This window comes from Papaver somniferum, unplaced genomic scaffold (assembly GCF_003573695.1).
Source record: "Papaver somniferum cultivar HN1 unplaced genomic scaffold, ASM357369v1 unplaced-scaffold_107, whole genome shotgun sequence".
NCBI lineage: Eukaryota > Viridiplantae > Streptophyta > Magnoliopsida > Ranunculales > Papaveraceae > Papaver > Papaver somniferum.
The window spans coordinates 5,082,818-5,102,018 of NW_020619603.1; the positions used below are offsets into that span (position 1 = coordinate 5,082,818).

A 19,201-nucleotide genomic window follows, 5' to 3' on the forward strand; every position below is an offset into this window, starting at 1 on the left:
CGGATTGTGTGTTTCCCACTCAGACTGCCCGCCTAAATTTGGGAACATCCTTCTAAATTTTGAAAAAAAATTGGTTTCCCAGCCAAACAACCCCCTAATGAGAAGATTTTTGACCATAGACCAAAAATTTCCTCTCATTTCTCTCATTTTTTTCACTCTCTCTGTCTCGTTTTTTTTCTCTCTGTCTCTGAGACGATTTTCTCCGCAACTTTACCTCAAACCCTAACTTCATCTCGAATCCAACTTCACCTCTAACCCTAACTTCATCTCAAACTCCGATCGATATCTCAAGGAACCCAACTTCACCTCAATCTCCGATACCAAACCCTAGCTTCAACTACGCCGATTTACATCTTAACTCAAATTCAGGTATAAATCTCACCTGTAAAGATGTATATTTCATCTTCTATTGGTTTGATTTCTGATTTGAATTTGTTTTTCATTATCTTCGTGTTTTCCTGATAAGGTTTTATTTTCGGAACCGAGTTAGGGTTTATATTCTGAACCGATTCATATGATTTATTTTGTTTTGTTTGGTTATAGCAAATACGCTTTTGTAATAAGTTGTATAATCGTCAGTCACAGTATGATATTTTCCTGAAACCATCTTAAAATTTTGTGACTCGGACGAGTCATAACCGATTCATGCTTGTTCTTCAATCTTGTTTACTGACTGTTTGTGTTTTCTGACCTGATTCTTGACATGCAATATGTGAGTTTTGAATTAAAGTTAATATTCTTAACATGTAGTAGTTTGATTTTTGAATAAATTACCAAATTTTTGTTTTCTTCTTAACCCTGTTAACACGATGCTTGTTTTTGATACCAGCAAGTGAATCTGTAATTTCCGCTGGTTGGAGTACCGAACTCCTAGCTCATTCTCAACTGAGAAATGCGCAGGGCTTCGGTATCCCAACCAGCGGTGCTCAGTTGCTTGGTGGTCATTAATTCTATGATGCTTAATTGAGTTTATTCCTTTCAATTTTAAGAATGACTTGTTTTTAACATGATAGTTTTAGCACATGTATGAGAAATTTAGTATCCATGTAAGTAAAGTTGATGTAGTTTAAATAATATTACACCAAGTATACTGAGATTAGTTTGTCTCTTAAGTTATTTGTTTTTTGGTTCTTGTTTGAACCTTATTTGTTGTCATAATGGTATGTGGATTGACATGTTATCCATATGTAGCCATGTATGTTAAGCTTTCAATAAGGCTATATATGATCATATTTTTCAGTTCTTGTAAGGCTATATATGTAGCCATGTCTGTTAAGCTTTCAATAACAAGTAATACAGTTTTTCTTGATACATTAGATTTTTGCAATATGATTAGCCATCAAGTGAATCTGTAAGTACCGCTGGTGGGAGTACCGAACTCCCATTATCAACTGAGAATTGCGCAGGGCTTCGATATTCCAACCAGCGGCTGTCAGCTGCTTGGTGGTTATTTTAAGTTTGATTTGTAACATGATAGTTTGTTTTTTTAAGTTTCTCTTCGACTAGAAAGGGAACCCTAAGCTTGATTTTTTATTCAAAACCTAATTTGATTTAATTCTATTAACAGGGAACTTGGATTTTGGTGTTCTTACAGGTATAATTCTCAAACTTCGTTCTACTGAATTACAATCTTGTAAGGAATATATTCTCAGTGCTTTTATATCTTGGGTAAAATAGTTCTAGGTTATGAATGTTTTCTTTTGATATTGTGGGTGTTACTCTCCATGATTTTGTTGTGGATGGTTAATTCCCTAACTTTTCGGCTATTTGAACATTTTTAACATGTTAATTTACCATTTCTTCTTATATCACTCTGATACAGTTGAAACATAGGCATGTGAAGCTCACTGGGTATGTTTTTGCTTATAAATTTTAGAACTAGTTGGTCGATCTATACTATAATTTTGCTTAATCATAAATAAAAATTCCTTCAATTTTTACAGGACAAATAAGAGACAGATCTAGCTATTGAACATCATTTCTCAGAAAATATGAGAGTTTCCAAAGGTAATGTATCTCTCCATAATCTTTATTGAAGTCTTATCAAGTTCCGTCGGACTTATTGTTACTATTTTATGTACTACTTACGGTTATTGTGTAGTTTTATTAATCTTGTAAATTGTGACTATCAGGAATTGAAGCATGGTGTTCTGGTAAAACTGAAGAAGACGAAGACAACTATCCCATCTTGGCAGTGGAACTGATATCTACAAGATGCTTGTGAAGTACCTACAATATCACTCTTAGTCATCATTACTCAATGCTTTTTTCAATATTGCATCTGGTACGTTCTCTGTTTAGTTGATAATAAAATTAGTACATTTATTACATTGCGGAATATTATTAGGTTTTCACATTGCATTACCAATTGATTCATTGCTAATGATAGGACAGATACCCCCCCCCCCCATGACACTACGTAGTTAGTAGTTCATTCATCCAATTACCTGCCAGTTTCCTTGATGATATTGTTCTAATTATTCGAAGTTCAATTTTAATAATTTTCTGTTTTTTACTAAGTTGGTTCTTAGTGGCCGCCACAAATGTTAGTTCACTGATAATGAAGTTATGTTTGTATTCTCCAACATGTAGTCCATCTTTAATTGCGATTGCTTGTAGTTTTGCGCTAGCTTGATGACATACTACCTACTGTAAATTTCAGGTAGCAGAAGTAAAGAGTTTACATCTTTTGATGTCTTCCACATCTCCAAGATAATACAACAAACTTGAATCCAAAAGTTTCTGACGGCAAACGAGAATTTTTGGATATCTTATTATTCCAAGTACTTTCAGCATTCTATAGAGAAATCTTCATCCGTTTCTTGTCGGCCATTTTAACAGTATGTTGTACGAATTTATTTATCGAATATTGAGGAACTAATAGCTCCCTCCTAAATTGCACTGAAAATTTATGTACTCTGTAACTTGAAACCGGAAAATGTGACTTTGTAGATATGTTGTTCGATTTGGAATCGATGTTATATTTATTGTCAGCTACTGCTTTGTGTATTTACGTTTTTGATATATATCAAAGGATTGACCAGCGTGTAAACTGGTCAAGGGGTAAATGTAAAACGAGACCAGTGAGCTAACTTGGACACGGTATCAGCTGTAATCCGTGACCAATTTGACCAAATTTGGAAACGATTTCATTTAAAATCTCGTGACTAAAGAAATTTCGGTCACGGTGAATTAATGAGACCATATAAACATACTTTTGGTCTCGCAGGCTTTGGTCACAGTTTTCCAAAAATGAAATACCATGACCATTGAGCTTTGGTCACAGTAATATACCGTGGCTAAAGGACCTTTTCGTACTAGTGATGGTTTGTGGTATCTTCCGTGTCCAAAAGGTGAATAATAGCTACATTGAAAACACTTGATGTGTCTCTAGAAATTTTTTAGCCACGGTGCTACAAATTCTTAGTAGCCATAACTTATTAATTGGCCATGTAAAATGTGTACCATGTGTCCAAAAATATAGATGGCCATGGCACATAAATTAAACGTGACTACAAGTCATGTATTGGCCATGCTAAATTATTTTCCGTGTGTCCAAATGATAGAGATGGCCATGGTTAAGAAAAATTAGTGTGACTGCAACTCATAAATTGGTCATGATAAAATGAATTTTGCGTGTCCAATTGATGAAAAAGGCCACAGCTATAATAAAATTCACGTGACTTTAACGTAAACTTTAGCCACATATAATTAAATTGTGTGTCTATAAGGATCCTATGGCCATGGTGATAGTGAAAATGCTTAACTACAAAAAAAATATTGAGTACCATATAGACACGGTTTTAGATCTATGGCCATGGTAAATCATATTTTATAGCCACTCAAAGTTTATGTATCCATAGGGATACCTTTTTGTCTCGGCACCTGATGCCACATTTTTAGAGTGAAAAAAATCCATGACCAAAAGCCTATGGCCACGGTGATTAAGTGTGGCCAATGTGAAGATTTGTACTAGTGATTTTACCAAAAGGAATAAATTCAATAAAGTCGACCACTGGTACCCTTGTATATGCCAGTTTTGTTGACCCAGAGTTAGGTTATCGACCACTGGTTCCCTTGTATATGCCAGCAGTGTTGATATTAGTCAGACCGATATGGGAAACGTCGTTCACTTAGTAAACATCAAAACCATCTATGTTTTTCTATATCCATCTTCTTGATCTATCCATGTGATTAGTTTTGACTCCGGATATTGATGTCCATAGTGCAACTATCTGAGTAGAGCTCTGTCACTTTATATGAATTTTAGTATGCTTGAGTGCAAACTCGTGTACATCAATTGGAATTTCGCATCAGGGTACTTCTTCCTGTAGTCAATAGGTATGCCAACCAAGGAGATTCTTTAGTGCCTTCCAAGGTTCTGCGTAGATAGCTAAGGTCTGGAGTAAAGGTTTTGTGGGTATATCTATGGTAATCCCTCCCGAGACTATAACTCGGCCACTAGGGACACCTAGGGGTTTAAAGGCTTATTGCGTACGCTAAATGCAATCGACGATGCCTGCGACAATGAGTTAGGATTTTATTTTCTATTTGATATTCTCGGGACTAGCAATTAATAAGTTTGGGGGTATTTGATAGACGCATTTATGTGCCTATTTTCATCTCTATTGTGTATATTGTTAGTACCCATTTTTGTACTTATTTCGGTATTTTATCTCTTTGTAGGTGTTTTTGGAGAAATAAGATTTTCCGGCGAAATTGGCTCGAAAAGTTGTTAAAGGCACCAGGGAGGACATTTGCTATCCGTACTCTCGCTTTGAATAATGGGTAACCCATTTCTAGGCATGTGCTAAAGGGACACCGAGACTGGATAGGGGGAGGTCACCTTCTTCACGTTTCAAATTAGAAATTCTGGCGGGAAAAGAAGCTTTCTCGCCTAGCAGTTAGGGTTAGAATTTTTGAAGAGTTTTATAGTGATTCAATCACTGGGAATTTTTGGGATGGGCTTCCTAGAGCTAAACAGGGTCCGTGAATGTGTTTGGATCGAGTAACTTGGGCTGAACAAGCCGTGAAAGGGGAAGAGAGCTAAACAGGGAAGGATGTGATATCGGGTCCTGTTGAAGTCGAACTTGGAGTCCCAGCGTGACTAAAGTGTAGATATATCTTCATATAGATTGTACTATATCCTATAAAGAGTTTGGGAAGAGTACGGAATCAACAGAATCCGCACACAGAAAATTATCGTGACTTGCTGCCAAAGGAAAAAAAGAGATAAACCAAAAGGTTTCGTGAAGATTTGTTGGTCTTGTTGTGTATAAAAGAGGTTGCTGCGAGTCATAGAAAGGGGGAGAAACCCTAGGGAGAAGTTTAGAGCCTCAGAAAAGTGTAAACAATCAACATCCAGGAACCTCTTCTGCTGCTGCTGCCGCCATTGAAGACCTTCAAGAACACGAAGAACAGACACTTAAAGTCAGTCATTCCTCAACATTATCAACGACAATGAAAGAACGGTCTTATAAAACGGAGACAGAAGCAGTTTCTTTGTATCGTTTATCTGTGACACTTTCTGTAAGTCTTAAACTTCCTGTTTTAGTACTTCTTCATCTTTTAATCAACTTTTGAGCTGTAATCATGTATCTTGAGCAAGTTATTAATATGAGGAGCTAAACCCCATTGCTGAGGCGAAGAGGAAGCTATTTTTCCAATAAAGAGTGGTATTTTCTATTTATCTTTTTTATTGCAAATATTAATATGATTATTTTGCCTTGAATGATAATTGTTTGAATGATTTTCGTTAAGCGATTGTGATTTCTTTTGATATAGCATGCTTAGCTTAGGTATTGATGCTTTATGCTCTGGATTTACAGTTGTTATTTTGGAAATCTACTTGTTGCAATAGTTTAGAATCGAATTAAACGGAAAAATTGCATAATATAAGTATTGGGTTTAATCACTTTGAATTTGGAAAAATAGTGGAATCTTAAGCCTCAGTGTTCTTTTATTACTGTTATCATATATCTATGAGTTTTCTATTTAGTTTTGAACTTAAGTCTAAAAAAATCTTTCACAAGTTCGACTTTGAACGATACTCTATTTACCACAATCTACAATCACATCAATGAGCAACCAGAACCAGTTTTAGATTCTGAGAAGAAATTGGACAGTGAAAAACTGAATGAGGTGCACCTAGCAGTCAATCCACATTCGGGGAGTCATGCAGCCTCTGAAAAGATTTCTCAGAAGACTAAAAAGGCGCAGAGAAGGTTATATGACTGTGCAGAAGGCATTGCAACTTTAAGCTGCGCACCAGAGGAAAACAAGGTTTGGCACGTCGAGAGTGTCACAACCTGATCCATTGCATGCAGAGACACCACCATCAAAAAATTTGAAGAAAAACTGATGATTTTTTGATAAATGCTCATCTAACAAGTTCTTTACTTTTTTAAACAGGGTTTTTGATGTGTGAACTTTTAGTTTACGTATTTTTTAAAAACTGCACTAGATGCATGCTTTTTACGCTGATAGATAGGTTGACATTTATGTGATGAATGATTCACGCTGAATTTTTATGTTTTCTGGATACGATTAACATGAAAATGGATGGGTTTAATTTATTTATCTTTAATAGCTTACTGTATGATTGATTACCAATCCAGATGAACCATGGGCTGTTATTATGAAGGAAAAATATTTTCATGTTGTTAATCCTTTAACTGATATTGTGAACAAACAGGGGTCTTGGATTTGGCAAGGCATAACACTACATATGGGAGATAGGTGATGGTACTTCTGTGTATATTTGGAAAGACACTTGGATTCCAAATATGCACAGACCTCCAGATAGTCATTTTAGCTCTTTTAATATGAAAAATGTGAATCATCTCATTGACCAAGACTCTAAGTCTTGGAATTCTGATATTTTGAATGCTTTGTTTGATGAAGATACTGTTAAAAGGATTACTGACATAAGAATTCATATTGCAGGTAAAGATAAGCTGAGATGGGAGCCTTCCATCAATGGAATGTTTACTATAAAATCTGCTTACAATGCCATCTTTAATGAAAACTTATCTACTAAGACAACTAAGAACAACTTAGACATCTGCTGGAAATCCTTTTGGAGATATAAGCTACCTCCCAGAATTCAGTATTTTATATGGAAATTCCTACATGGTTGCATTACTACTAAACATAGACTTGCTAGGTTCACTAAACATAAAGATAGTAGATGTGCTATTTGTAGTGGTAACCCTGAAACTATTCAACATTTGTCCTTTGATTGTCATCATGTCAGACATATATGGGATTCAGTAGACTCTATATTATCTACTATCCTCTAGGGTCTAGACTTACAAAATTGGATAAGTGGTTTCTTTCTAAAGGAAAACAATGGTATTCCCAAGGATTTTGGTTTGTATGAGAGTGCCAGTTTCATTTTGTGGCTAACCTGGAAGGCTAGATGTGATACATTTTTTGAAAACAAGACATTTAACAGTAAAATTATTATAAAAATATTGTCTGGCAGATTGAGGACTGTAAAAGGGAGAAAAGTATGCAAACTAGTAGCAACAGTGCTTTGAGAATAATTGATAAGAACTGGAAGGCTCCTATAGATGATATATACAATCTGAATTTTGATGCTTCTTATATTGATAAAACTGTATTATCAGGATGGGGACTTATTTATAGAGATTCTCAACCATGGACTGCGAGGAGGTGCATCTCTAGCCATTGATCCAGAGCAAGCTGAAGCACATTCTCTCCTAGAAGCAGTACAATAGGCTCACAGTAAGGGATGGCGAAAAATTCACTTGGAAGGAGATTGTCAGAATGTTATAGCAGCTGTGAATGGGAAGGCTACAACAGTTAAATGGACAACATATAATTTAATCCACGATGCATTAGTTATATTAAGTTATTTTGATTCTTGGGTTTGCACTTATGCCTATAGGGATGCAAATCATATTGCAGACTCTATAAAGAAGTATGCAAGAACTCAAACAATTTTCTTTTGTTGGTTTAATAATCTGTCTGTATGGATCAATCTTCTGATTCAACAGGATAAAAACAATATGTAAGCTTGCTTATCAATATATTTATTCATTCCTATTAAAAAAAATACTGTATGATTAGAAGAATACGTTTCCTACATAGGTGCCACTAATAATTCATACGTTTCCTCCCTAAACCAAGAATAATACATGATACAACCCAGGTTAAAATTTTTAAGGAAAATATTATTCGAAATAGGAAAGTAATTTTTTTCTATGGCTTTTTCTCGAGTTGGTTAGAGATAGGAAACTAAATTTCGAAAATTTTTGGAAAAAATTTTATCATAACTGTCTACGATATATTCTCTCATAAAATAAAGGAAACTAACCATATTGGTCACACATCAAAAATTTGGAAATAAAAAAAGAAAAACAGCAAAAATCTTTTGTTTGGCGTGCGATGAAAATGAATTTTACTGGGCGGGATGATTTCAAAAGGAAAAAGAAAGATGAGTTCGATCTACTTTTTCAGTTTTTATTACTAGATTCATTCTCTCTTTGAAATCATAATTCTGCTACTATCTCTAATCTTTACAAGGAACCTACCTCTTCAGACTCGATCTTTGTTGTTGTTATTATTTCTACAACCGAATATTAAATTGATGTTAGATTTTTTATTCGATCTCATGGAATCAGATGTTAGATCTTATAGGTTTACTAGTTAAATCATGATTAGGGTTTTTATTCTATTACTTCTTATATGTTTACTAGTTAAAGCATGATTAGGGTTTTTATTCTATTTTTACTATCTCTAATCTTTACAAGGAACCTACCTTTTCAGACTCGATCTTTGTTGTTGGTATTATTTATACAACCCATTATCGAATGAATATTAAACTGATGTTAGATTTTTTGTTCGATCTCATGGAATCAGATGTTAGATCTTATAGGTTTACTAGTTAAAGCATGACTAGGGTTTTTATTCGGCTGTATCAAAGAACAAGTTAATGACGATGAGAGGTGATTTTATTTTGTTACAACAATACTATTTTAGGCTTAAGTTACATGCATGAACTATTATAAGATTTAGGTAAGGATCTTTCTTTCGTGTTACTTAGTTAGGCTTTACTAGTTAGTTAGGCTTTACAAAACTTAACGATGCTAATTGTTTTCTCGGGTTTTTGTTATTGTTTGGGTTTGATTTAGATATAACTCTACTTTGATGGACGATGTTGTGTCAATCATATATATATATATAGGGCTTCTCAAGATTTAATCATTTGAGTCTTTGTTACTTGGTGAGTCTATAACGTCTGCATTTTTAGTTGCCACTTTAAATGATACCATGTTGCTAGTTGGACAATTTGACTATCATCTTCAAGCTAAAAATGTATAATCATTATGTGGTGCTTTAGTACTCTTGGCTTTTGTAACAAAAAGTTATATAAGACCGTTTAACCGGTACCTTTCGCTTTATGGATAACACAATATTCATGAGGATATTTTGTGTGTTGCAGTGATGTTTTAGCCTCAAGTTACATGCATCAATGAGTTCATGTTTGTTTTCTTTTCATATAATAGAAAAGAGGTGTAACACATGTAGCCTATCCTGTTAGGTTTAGCTAATATTTTCCAAAATAAGCTCAAATTCCTAACTGAGATGCACGTACCTACACAACTTTTTTCATGGCAGAAGATGATTAAAACGTGCCCCCAGAGGAGGACCAATGGGATGATGAGGTAGATTCTGATGGTGGCCATAGAATTGAATTCATTAGTTACCTATCATATTTGGACCGTGATATGGTTGGCATAAAACATTTATGTTGGAAGGAAGTCCCTGCAACAACAAAACAAAATATGTGGGAGGAAATTCTGGTATGCATATGCGGTTATCAATTCGTCGTTTTTGTTGTCAAACTGTGAGTCTGTGATGAACATAAATTAGTTGTTATTGCATCTTCATTATGAGGTGCCCCATGAATATAATTAAGCAAGAGGTTATGAAGCGTCTAGCTGTTCAGCTGCGGGACTTTAGAAGGAAATTATACAATAATCATGTAAAACCCTTCCTGGAAAGACCAGACAAACTAAAAACTTTCCCCAGAAAGTACGAAACGGTAATGGACCAAGAAGACTGGGACGAATACCTTAAGTATGTACTAGAATCGCCTATATTTAATGTATGGAATACACATTGATTTTTCTAATTTGTGTTTCGTTCTTATTGTCTATCCCAGCATACTAATGAAATTATTTTTATTTCCTCTACAAGAAAAATTCGGAGAAGGGAACATAGGAAATATCACAATCCAAGTTCCCATATCGGAACAGGACGAGGAGGATACTATGGATTAAAACTAAAATTAGTAAGTTTGTTTTCTTAAACCAGTTACATGATCTTAAACCATATGTCTGAAATATGATATCAACTATATGAATCATGGATGCTAGGGTATATTTTGGAGAACCTTGTATATTTGTTACCTATTCAATTCATCAGTGTCTTCGCATTCATGGTCTAAGAAGCAGTCTCCTAATCTTATGCAGAACTCTACCAGTAATTTCCAACCAAATCCTTCAATATCTCTAGAGAAGTCGTGCACATCTATGGCAGAACCTATGGCTAAGACATCTAATGGAGTATTTTTTTATTATTATTTTTTTCTTCATAAATCTATATTGCTAATCCTAGCATGTTCTTTTTATATGATGTTCATATGTCGTATCTCCGCAGAAAGCAAAATACGACTTTTGGAATGGATCTAGGGGAAACGTCGTTGCTAGAGGAAGTATTTTTCCTAAGGTGCCTAACCAGAAAATACATCGACAAGAGCTTCTTGAACACTATTATGCTGCCAATATTCTGGAGGTCATAGATCCATCATTCGTGTTAACGGAACCAAGCGGTGAGTTTAAGTTATTAGGGGAAGCTAAAGATGGTTTTGTGGCATGGCCGAAAGATAATTGTTCCATCTCTGATGACAAGGTTAGTTTCTTAGCTCTTTTGCGTTGTTAATCAAGTATATAAATTGTTTTACGTAAATCAATCGTGTATTCGGTTTGATTAAATAATAAGTACGAGATAGAAATATATTAACACCTAATGGAACATGAATGCCAGTGTAAATTAGAAAATTGATATTTGGTTACGGATTTTATTATGGGTGTTAGATGTGAAAAATGGCGCGGCCTTCAGTGAAGTTGGCTTTAACACATTGTTGGAAAAATGACTTTTTTCTGTCTCTTATTGAGAATTCATATGACAGACGAATAATTCATATGACAGACGAATTCTCCTTGGATTTAGAATATATATATATATATATATATATATATATAATACATTTAATCTCTTGCTGCAGGAAACTCCACAACATGGAAAACCTCATAAGCAACCAGAACCAGTTTTAGATTTTGAGAAGAAATTGGACAGTGATAAACTGAATGAGGAGCACCTAGCAGTCAATCCACCTTCGGGGAGTCATGCATGAAGCCTCTGAAAATCTTTCTCAAAAGACTAAAAAGGCGCAAAGAAGGTTATATGCACCAACTGTGCAGAAGGCATACCAACTTTCAGATGGGCAACAGAGGAAGACAAGGTTTGGCGCGTCGAGAATGTCACAACCTGATCCATTGCATGGAGAGACACCACCATCAAAAAGTTGAAGAAAAAATGATGATTTTTGGATAAATGCTCTTTAATATATTTTTTTGCAAACTGTTATACCAAAGCTCAACATTTTTTAATGTGTTATTAATAATAATATGAATTTCTGGCATATATGAATTTCATATTTAACCACAATTTATAAAGTATATAAGAGAATTTGAATAGTGCCAGGTGGATGGTTTAGATGCGCCATATCTGAACGGCTTAGAGGCGTCACACGCGTAATATACACGCTTCGAGATTAATTGGCGTGGCTAAACATAACATAAAGACACATTAAGCAGATATAAATTGGTGTGACTAAATATCATATAAAGCCACAGTTATAGGGCGTGTCTATAGGTTCTCCGATGAACGGCTCCCAACATTACATGTGGACGGTCAACGTTACATCTGAACGGTCAATATTGCATCATCTTAAACGATATCCAGTGGTATCTAATACATCCACATGGATGAAGGTAATTGTAAATTGTCGTGGAAAAATATCACATATAGCCACGCTCTATGGCGTGTCTATAGGTTCTTCAATGAACGGCTCACCACGTTACATGTGGACGGCGTAGGATGCATATAATTTAACGGTCAATATTGCATCATCTAAAATGAGATCCAACGATTCCTAATACAGCCACGTGGATCAAGGTAATTTTAAATTGGCGTGGCTAAAGAGCACATATATCCACGTTATATGGGGCGTGTCTATAGGATATCCAATCAACGGCTCATAACATTACATGTGGACGGTGAAGGATGCATGTAATTTAACGGGCAATATTGCATCATCTTAAATGAGATCCAACGATTTGTAATACGGCTACGTGGACCAAGGTAATTGGAAATTGGCGTGGCTAAATATCATATATAGCCACGCTCTATGGGGAGTGTCTATAGAATATCCAATGAACGGTTCACAACATTACATGTGGATGGTATTCAACGGTTCCTAATGCAGCCACGTGGATGAAAGTAAGTGAAATTGGCGTGGCTAAAACATAACATATAACCACATTAAATCTATATGACGTGTCTATCGGATAACCAATGGCTACGCCAAAAAGCAATTTGCGTGTCTAAAGTGAGTCAAATAGGAACGCCAAAAGGAAATTTGCGTGTCTATAGTGAATCAAATAGCCACGCCAAAAGCAATTTGCGTGTCTAAAGTGAACCAAATAGCCACGCCAACAAGCAATTTGTGTGTCTAAAGTGAACCAAATAGCCACGCCAAAAAGAAATTTGCGTGTCTATAGTGAATCAAATAGCCACGCCAAAAGAAATTTGTGTGTCTATAGTGAACCAAATAGCCACGCCAAAACAATAAATCGTGTGTCTATAGAGTACCAGTACTTAAGTTTTTGGGACCCTATATAGCAACGCCTATATGGCTCTGGCATGTCTATTTCATGCAGAAATAGACACGCATGGCAGGCGTGGCTATAAGCTACCTAAAACCACGCCATGTTACCTAAAACCATGCAAGCAGAAGTCACGCCTAGTCCAAACCGAAGCGGCGTGACAACACCCCTATGGACACGCCAATTTGGCGTGGCAAAAGGCTAGGGTCTCTGTGTACTAGTGATACTAAACCAACATAAAATTTTAACGACATTCTAAAATTGAAATAACAGATTACCATCAGCACGGAGAGTTGATATTCCAAGTTGTGCAAAAAGTAGTTTTATACACTTGACGAACTAAATCAGCAAAACCAAAACGTTGTCAAGAATGTCTAATCCTACTTTGGTTGGATTACAAACAAAACCCAGTTCAGAGGTAGACTTTCTAAACCTAAGAGTATATAAAGATGGAGTTTTTCACCCAGGAGTGACTTTTTTGGTCCTACATCAGTCTTCTCGGAACTTGTAGTTGTCATTATATTGTTTAATTAACAATAAGAATCAAAAATAATGGGGAACTCAATGAAAACAGTACTGTAGAAAAATAAATCTGGTAATATCATTATATGAGATTCCATACCGGCCGTACCCACAGTCATATAAATACACAACAACCAATAAGTTAAAATAATTGAAGACTAAAGAGTGCCCGGGTTTGTTATTCCAGATAAAAGAGTGATATGCTTGCGCCAAAATTGGAAATTGATGGGGAAAAAATTATCCCTTTTGCCCCCTAGAAACTTACAGGTATTAGATTGAATAAGAACTGGAAACCGTCAGTACCCGTGAATGCTCCTCCATTGACCCTCTCATCTTAGAGTATTTCTCCTGGGGGAAATGGAAATATGTCTTTTAACTGTTGACATCCTTCACACAGGAAATCATAATATCAAAAAAGAAGGTACACCAAATTTATCGGGCAGCGAGACCAATGACCCTTTCTAAAGTAATGAGCAACGGGAGTAAGCAAGCAAAATAATCCTAAAGAATTTCCAATACGAAGGGCAAGCATGACACTAAATTTATAATTCTATAATCTCTTCTGAGAAAATGAGCAGTTTATATAACCCTGATCAAGAGTGAAGCGTGGATTACACATCCTTTCTTCTTTAACTTTAATTCATAGCACACTCATAATGGTGAGAATTAAATATTGAATATAGCCATACAAACTCTAGTTTGACATTCAAAAGTAAGAATTAGAATTGCCTGCGAATTAAAATTATCATGAGGATCATTGAAAGGAATTTCTAATCTAGCATCTGTTGTTTTTGTATATACATACCTCACTAACAGTGTCAGCATCAAATCCCTTCCTCCATTCAATCATCTATTCCCATCTGGGCTTTGCTTTATCAATATTGAACTTGGTTATGTATATGAACACACCTTTGGAATTCCCACGTCTGCACAATTGAGGAAAGAGACGTCAAATTACTTGGTATGGCTGGCTGGACTACCACCATTAACGTAGTCTCGACTGAACAAACTCCAATAATTTTCTTGTTATGAATCAAATTCTGTTCTCGTAGGACTTGAAACATGATTTAGCACTTTGTCTCAAACCTAGAAGAAAAAAAGACATTTGCTTAAAAGTACTTGCGAAAAATGCCTGATTTGATACGTATACATATCACCTAAAGATCTCTTTGAAAAAATTGTAGGCATGATCAGAAAAGTTTAGCAAAATATCACGAGGAAATTAAAATGAACTTTTTCCTCCTCTATTTTGTACATGTGTTTTAAGATTATATAAACGAAAATAAAATTACCTTCCCAACCATGATCTCATTGTCGCAATCATCTCCGTGAAGATTAATTCCTCTACCTTAACCATCTCTAATTATTACAATCCTAATTCATGAGATAAAGGTAGTGTAATATATCCCATAGTCCTCAACATCCAGAATCCAATCTAGAAACCTGTAAACAAATAATTGAGGTCAGGATTGTAGGATGAAAGTGAAACAATTAAAGACAGTTTTCTAAGCTAATTACACTATAAGCCCGTAAAGCATGTTCTGAAGTTGCACCTAATTCATTTGTCTCACAGCTGTTGACTCTCAGTCAATAGAAATTTCAGCCATCTCTCTTTTTTAGATGGAGAATCTCATTTTGATTGTGTTGAATCCCATCAAAGTTGTAATCTTTGATACTATTGTTCGGTAATACAAAGTTCTACGCAATCAGTTATAATCAAACAGTGTTCTTCATCCCTCAAAGTTGGATACACTCTTGTCAGTAAAAATCCGATCAAGGACTCTGACACACATACATATAATAAAAAAGAGAACAAAACTTTGCACATTGAAAACTTATCAAAAACAACTTACAAAGTTTAAGTTTATCTCCATGACATAGATTTAATGTTCTTATCATCTCATCGGATGTAGTTGTGGGATTTTCCACAACTACAATTCACATTGAAATATATTTTTTAGTTTTATTAAAAAATCAACACTCTAAACACAGTTGGACTCGTACATATTTATACATCTCAAACATTAACTACTTTACTAACATCACAAATAACAATATATAAATATATTTCTTAGCTTATTAGACGTAGTCTGGTTCACTATAGCTTTCATCATGGGTGTTAAACTGATAAGGACATGGGGGCACGGGAACTTCAAGCACCCCTTCTAGCATCTGCATTACTCTTTTCATCGATGGTCGAAGTGATGGTTCATCTTGAATACACCAAATAGCTACCATCACTAGCCTCTCAAATCTCCTCATGTCGTTCATCACTTCCTCATCATCCTCTACCAAATCTTCTAGTTTCCCTTGGCTGAAGCAATAGTATGCCCAGTCAGTGAGAATGGCTTTCATATCTTCTTCTCCCTCCTCCCGAAAAACTCCCTTCCTGCAACATATGATCTCAAGTAGCATTACACCGAAACTGTAAACGTCCACTTTTGCCGAGACTGGTGTGTTCCTGAACCACTCTGGTGCAACATATCCTTTAGTCCCTCTAATCCCTGTAATCGTAGAAATTCGACTTTGGGTAGTCATCAAAAGCTTTGCCAATCCAAAGTCTGAAATTTTCGCTGTAAAACTGTCATCTAATAGTATGTTCTGAGGCTTTATGTCACAGTGGATGATTTGGGTGCTACACTCCTCGTGCAAATACAATAATCCTCTGGATATACCAAGTGCAATTTGGACCCGTTGTTTCCAATCTGGCTTAGAGTTTCCGAAGAGGTGATCTGCTAAACTTTTATTGCTCATGAACTCATACACCAAGAGTCTTTGTTGTCCCTCCTCGCAGAACCCGAACAGTTGTACCAGATTCTTGTGATGTGTCCGACCTATTGAATTGACTTCAGTTTTAAATTCTTTTTCGCCTTCTTGAAGAACCTTGTCTAACCTCTTCACTGCTATGAACCTTGTTGAATCCATCTCTTCAATAAGTCCTTTGTACACGATGCCGAAAGCGCCCCTTCCTAACTCATCCTTGAACCCATTTGTGGCTTCTTCAAGTTCTTGATAAGTAAATGATCGGAGACTGGATCTTGAAACACTTGAATCTTGTGCTTTTCCTCTCAGTTTCTTTTCCGTGGAGAAGAAGCAGACCAGAAAGGCTAGAGAATTAAGATATAACGCTCTTGCTAAAAATATGAAGTTGAAAAGTATTGAGCTTCCTAAAAGCAATGACACCACCAGTAATAGTGTCGATCGGTCATTAATTTCGTCCGGAGGTTGAGGAAAGAAGCAATTCGGTTCCGACAAATTGGCCTTCCTTACTTTTATAAGAACTGCCATGCTAGTATCTCCATTCTCTCTCCCATTTGAGAGTGGTAACTTCTTCTTCCAACAGGTCCGGTTTCTGAAAATGGCTACATCACAAAGGCAATCGCTGAGGCATGAAGTTTTGCATTCTTCTATATCATAATTCCCCAACTCCTCATAGTCAGAAGTAGGCCAATCTACGGCATCTAAAGTCTGTAACTCAAATGAATTCGTTTTCGTTTTCCATTCATCTAGTTGACATCCTTGTAAGAAATCCGGTCTACAACCTCCATATGTGTTATTTGGATCTACAAATGAAAACTTAGGTGGGCATTTACAGTGCGGCCTTCTGTCGGATGTGAGTCTACAGTAGCTATTATATCCGCAAGCACCAGCCCCCCGTACACCACCAATTGCAACACATATGTTATCAGGAATAGACCACACTGTGGACCAAACCTGCTCTCCATTTTTACTCCTTGGGTGAGAATACTGAGTGAAAACTCCATCGAAGTCGAGCGTCGCCCTATAATATACATCGCTGATCGGGAGTAAATTCTCAGTTGAGAGAAACCTTTTGGTTCCATCGCTTAGGTTAACATAGATGTAACCTGATTGGTTGAAGACAGCCTCGTAACCTTCCTTTTGACTATCATCGTTATTATTCGGGTAATATTCATCATATTGAAACTCACTCGAACTCGGATAGGCAGCAACATTAAGTACCAGTTTTCCTTCTGGAAGCATGCGAAGTCTGAACCTTCCCTTCGAGTAACTATCTTTAGTTTCTCGCGAATAAACACTGCCATTCACTTTCAATACTTGTGTAGGTAAGATTGTATCTGTAGGATCCTTAAAACTCTCCCATAGAAGTTCAGCAGAACTCCTACTTCCAAGAACGAAATTCCCATTATCAAGCATGGCTGCATAATCAGCACCACCTGCTTTTCCGGCTGACCATAATTCATTGCCCTGGGGGTCGTTGAGGATGAGTTTACCATCAGTGGTGAGCTCAACCCTGGATCCCTTTCGGATTTGTATCTCTCGATTATTCTCATCCGCATCATTTGCAAACCAGACAATGGTTTTATCAGGAATTTTGTTGAACCAGATTGCAAGTAGGAATTGATTGTCTTGCAATATTTGACGGAAGCCAAACGCAAAGTCACCAGACTGGGATGGCCATGAAGTATCGGCATCACCAGCAGTTAGAGAGGAACCGGAACTTATATTTTTGTAGGTTTGAGCATTGGAATTTATTGGTAGAAGTATGAGAAAAAGAAACAAAAAAGGAAAATGAACAAGACGAGTAACAGAAGTAGCCATAACCTGTCTCTTTAAGTATTCCTCTCAAGTCTTGTTGGATCTTATTTCTACAGGAAGATGAAGAGTGAGGTTCACTTTTATATCACCAGAACGTCGAAACGTAGGGTTGCATTTGCTAACTAAACAATCTAATTCGTTGAATAGTCTAATGTCTTACTACGAAGATGAACCCATGACGAGTGAAGTGCCTTGAACTTTCAACGGGGGTTCTGATTTAAGCTGTGTACGAAATTATAACCACATTAGTCAAGGTCTCATTTGAGCAAGCGTATGGTATAATTAGAGGAAACAGTTGCTTGGTATATTTAGCGAATTTAAGTACATAAATATTAACTTGATAATTCAAAATATTATAAGTATGTACAAGTCATTGAAGTCAAGCTGATCCACATAGATTACGATGGTTACCCCTAGAAATAGGGCAGTGGTAGGCTCTATTTTATAAATATGAAGAAGCTTTACCTAAAAATTCAATCTGGATGCCATTATTGAATTTCGATTGAACGTGGTAGTAGAGCCAGCCATTGGGACTAGCTACTCTTTTTTTTATACGATATATGGCAGTTAAATACTATGCATTTAAGTGAAACGGTTGCAATTGCATGGTTGTTAAGTGAGTCACCAACAAAAAGTTTTTCTAGGGAAAAATAAATGTGAAGGAGTCAGAGGAGAACGTTAGCCGTTGATCCTTTAATCTACGGTGGCTTATATTAGCAGGCTGAAGTAGTCTGCAATTTAAGAGCCCTACTACACTTTGTCCAAAAAAGAAGAAGAGAGCACTACACATTGAATTTATGTTTCTGTCGCGGGGCTCAAGTCTTTCTTGTGTACCTACTATCATTTTGGGGTTTAAACGGCAAAAATTATATTAAAGTTTAAACTTCAAAAAGGTCTATTACCTACGAGTATAGCTAAGAAAAGAAAGTGAAAAATTCCCCACCCCAGTACCGACAAGTTCTTCACTTTTATTGGTATTGTAGGTGTAGATAATTCACAGGGTTGGCTGGCAAGATCCTAGACTAGGATGCCCTAAGGAATGAAGAAAGGCAAAGAACAAAATAGATTCCGGTGGCGGGAAGAATAAGGAGTCACGTGGGTCGGACGTGATGTCCCTACAG

At 36.2% G+C, this 19,201-nt stretch overlaps 1 protein-coding gene and 1 long non-coding RNA gene across 5 annotated transcripts; one reads left to right on the forward strand and one right to left on the reverse strand.

Moving 5' to 3' along the window:
• Nucleotides 1–201: 201 nt before the first annotated feature.
• Nucleotides 202–2,809, forward strand: LOC113327671. Of its 4 annotated transcripts, XR_003349132.1 has the most exons (5): nucleotides 202–369; nucleotides 1,823–1,851; nucleotides 1,944–2,007; nucleotides 2,133–2,284; nucleotides 2,663–2,809. It is a non-coding gene; the product is annotated as an uncharacterized LOC113327671 (long non-coding RNA). The 4 variants fall into 4 exon arrangements; XR_003349131.1 differs by lacking the exon at nucleotides 1,823–1,851 and having other exon boundaries at nucleotides 204–369; XR_003349133.1 differs by lacking the exons at nucleotides 202–369; nucleotides 1,823–1,851 and adding an exon at nucleotides 1,565–1,594.
• A 12,496-nt stretch (nucleotides 2,810–15,305) lies between these two features.
• LOC113327714 (G-type lectin S-receptor-like serine/threonine-protein kinase LECRK4) lies at nucleotides 15,306–18,112 on the reverse strand. Its single transcript, XM_026574855.1, has one exon. It carries the CDS (start codon nucleotides 18,081–18,083, stop codon nucleotides 15,582–15,584), a length of 2,502 nt encoding a protein of 833 aa, XP_026430640.1. The 5' UTR covers nucleotides 18,084–18,112; the 3' UTR covers nucleotides 15,306–15,581.
• Between the last annotated feature and the right edge of the window lie 1,089 nt (nucleotides 18,113–19,201).

Bases quoted from the DNA above. Each gene is read 5' to 3' on its own strand.
- LOC113327714 (XM_026574855.1), bottom strand. From the start codon at position 18,083: ATGGCTACTTCTGTTACTCGTCTTGTTCATTTTCCTTTTTTGTTTCTT.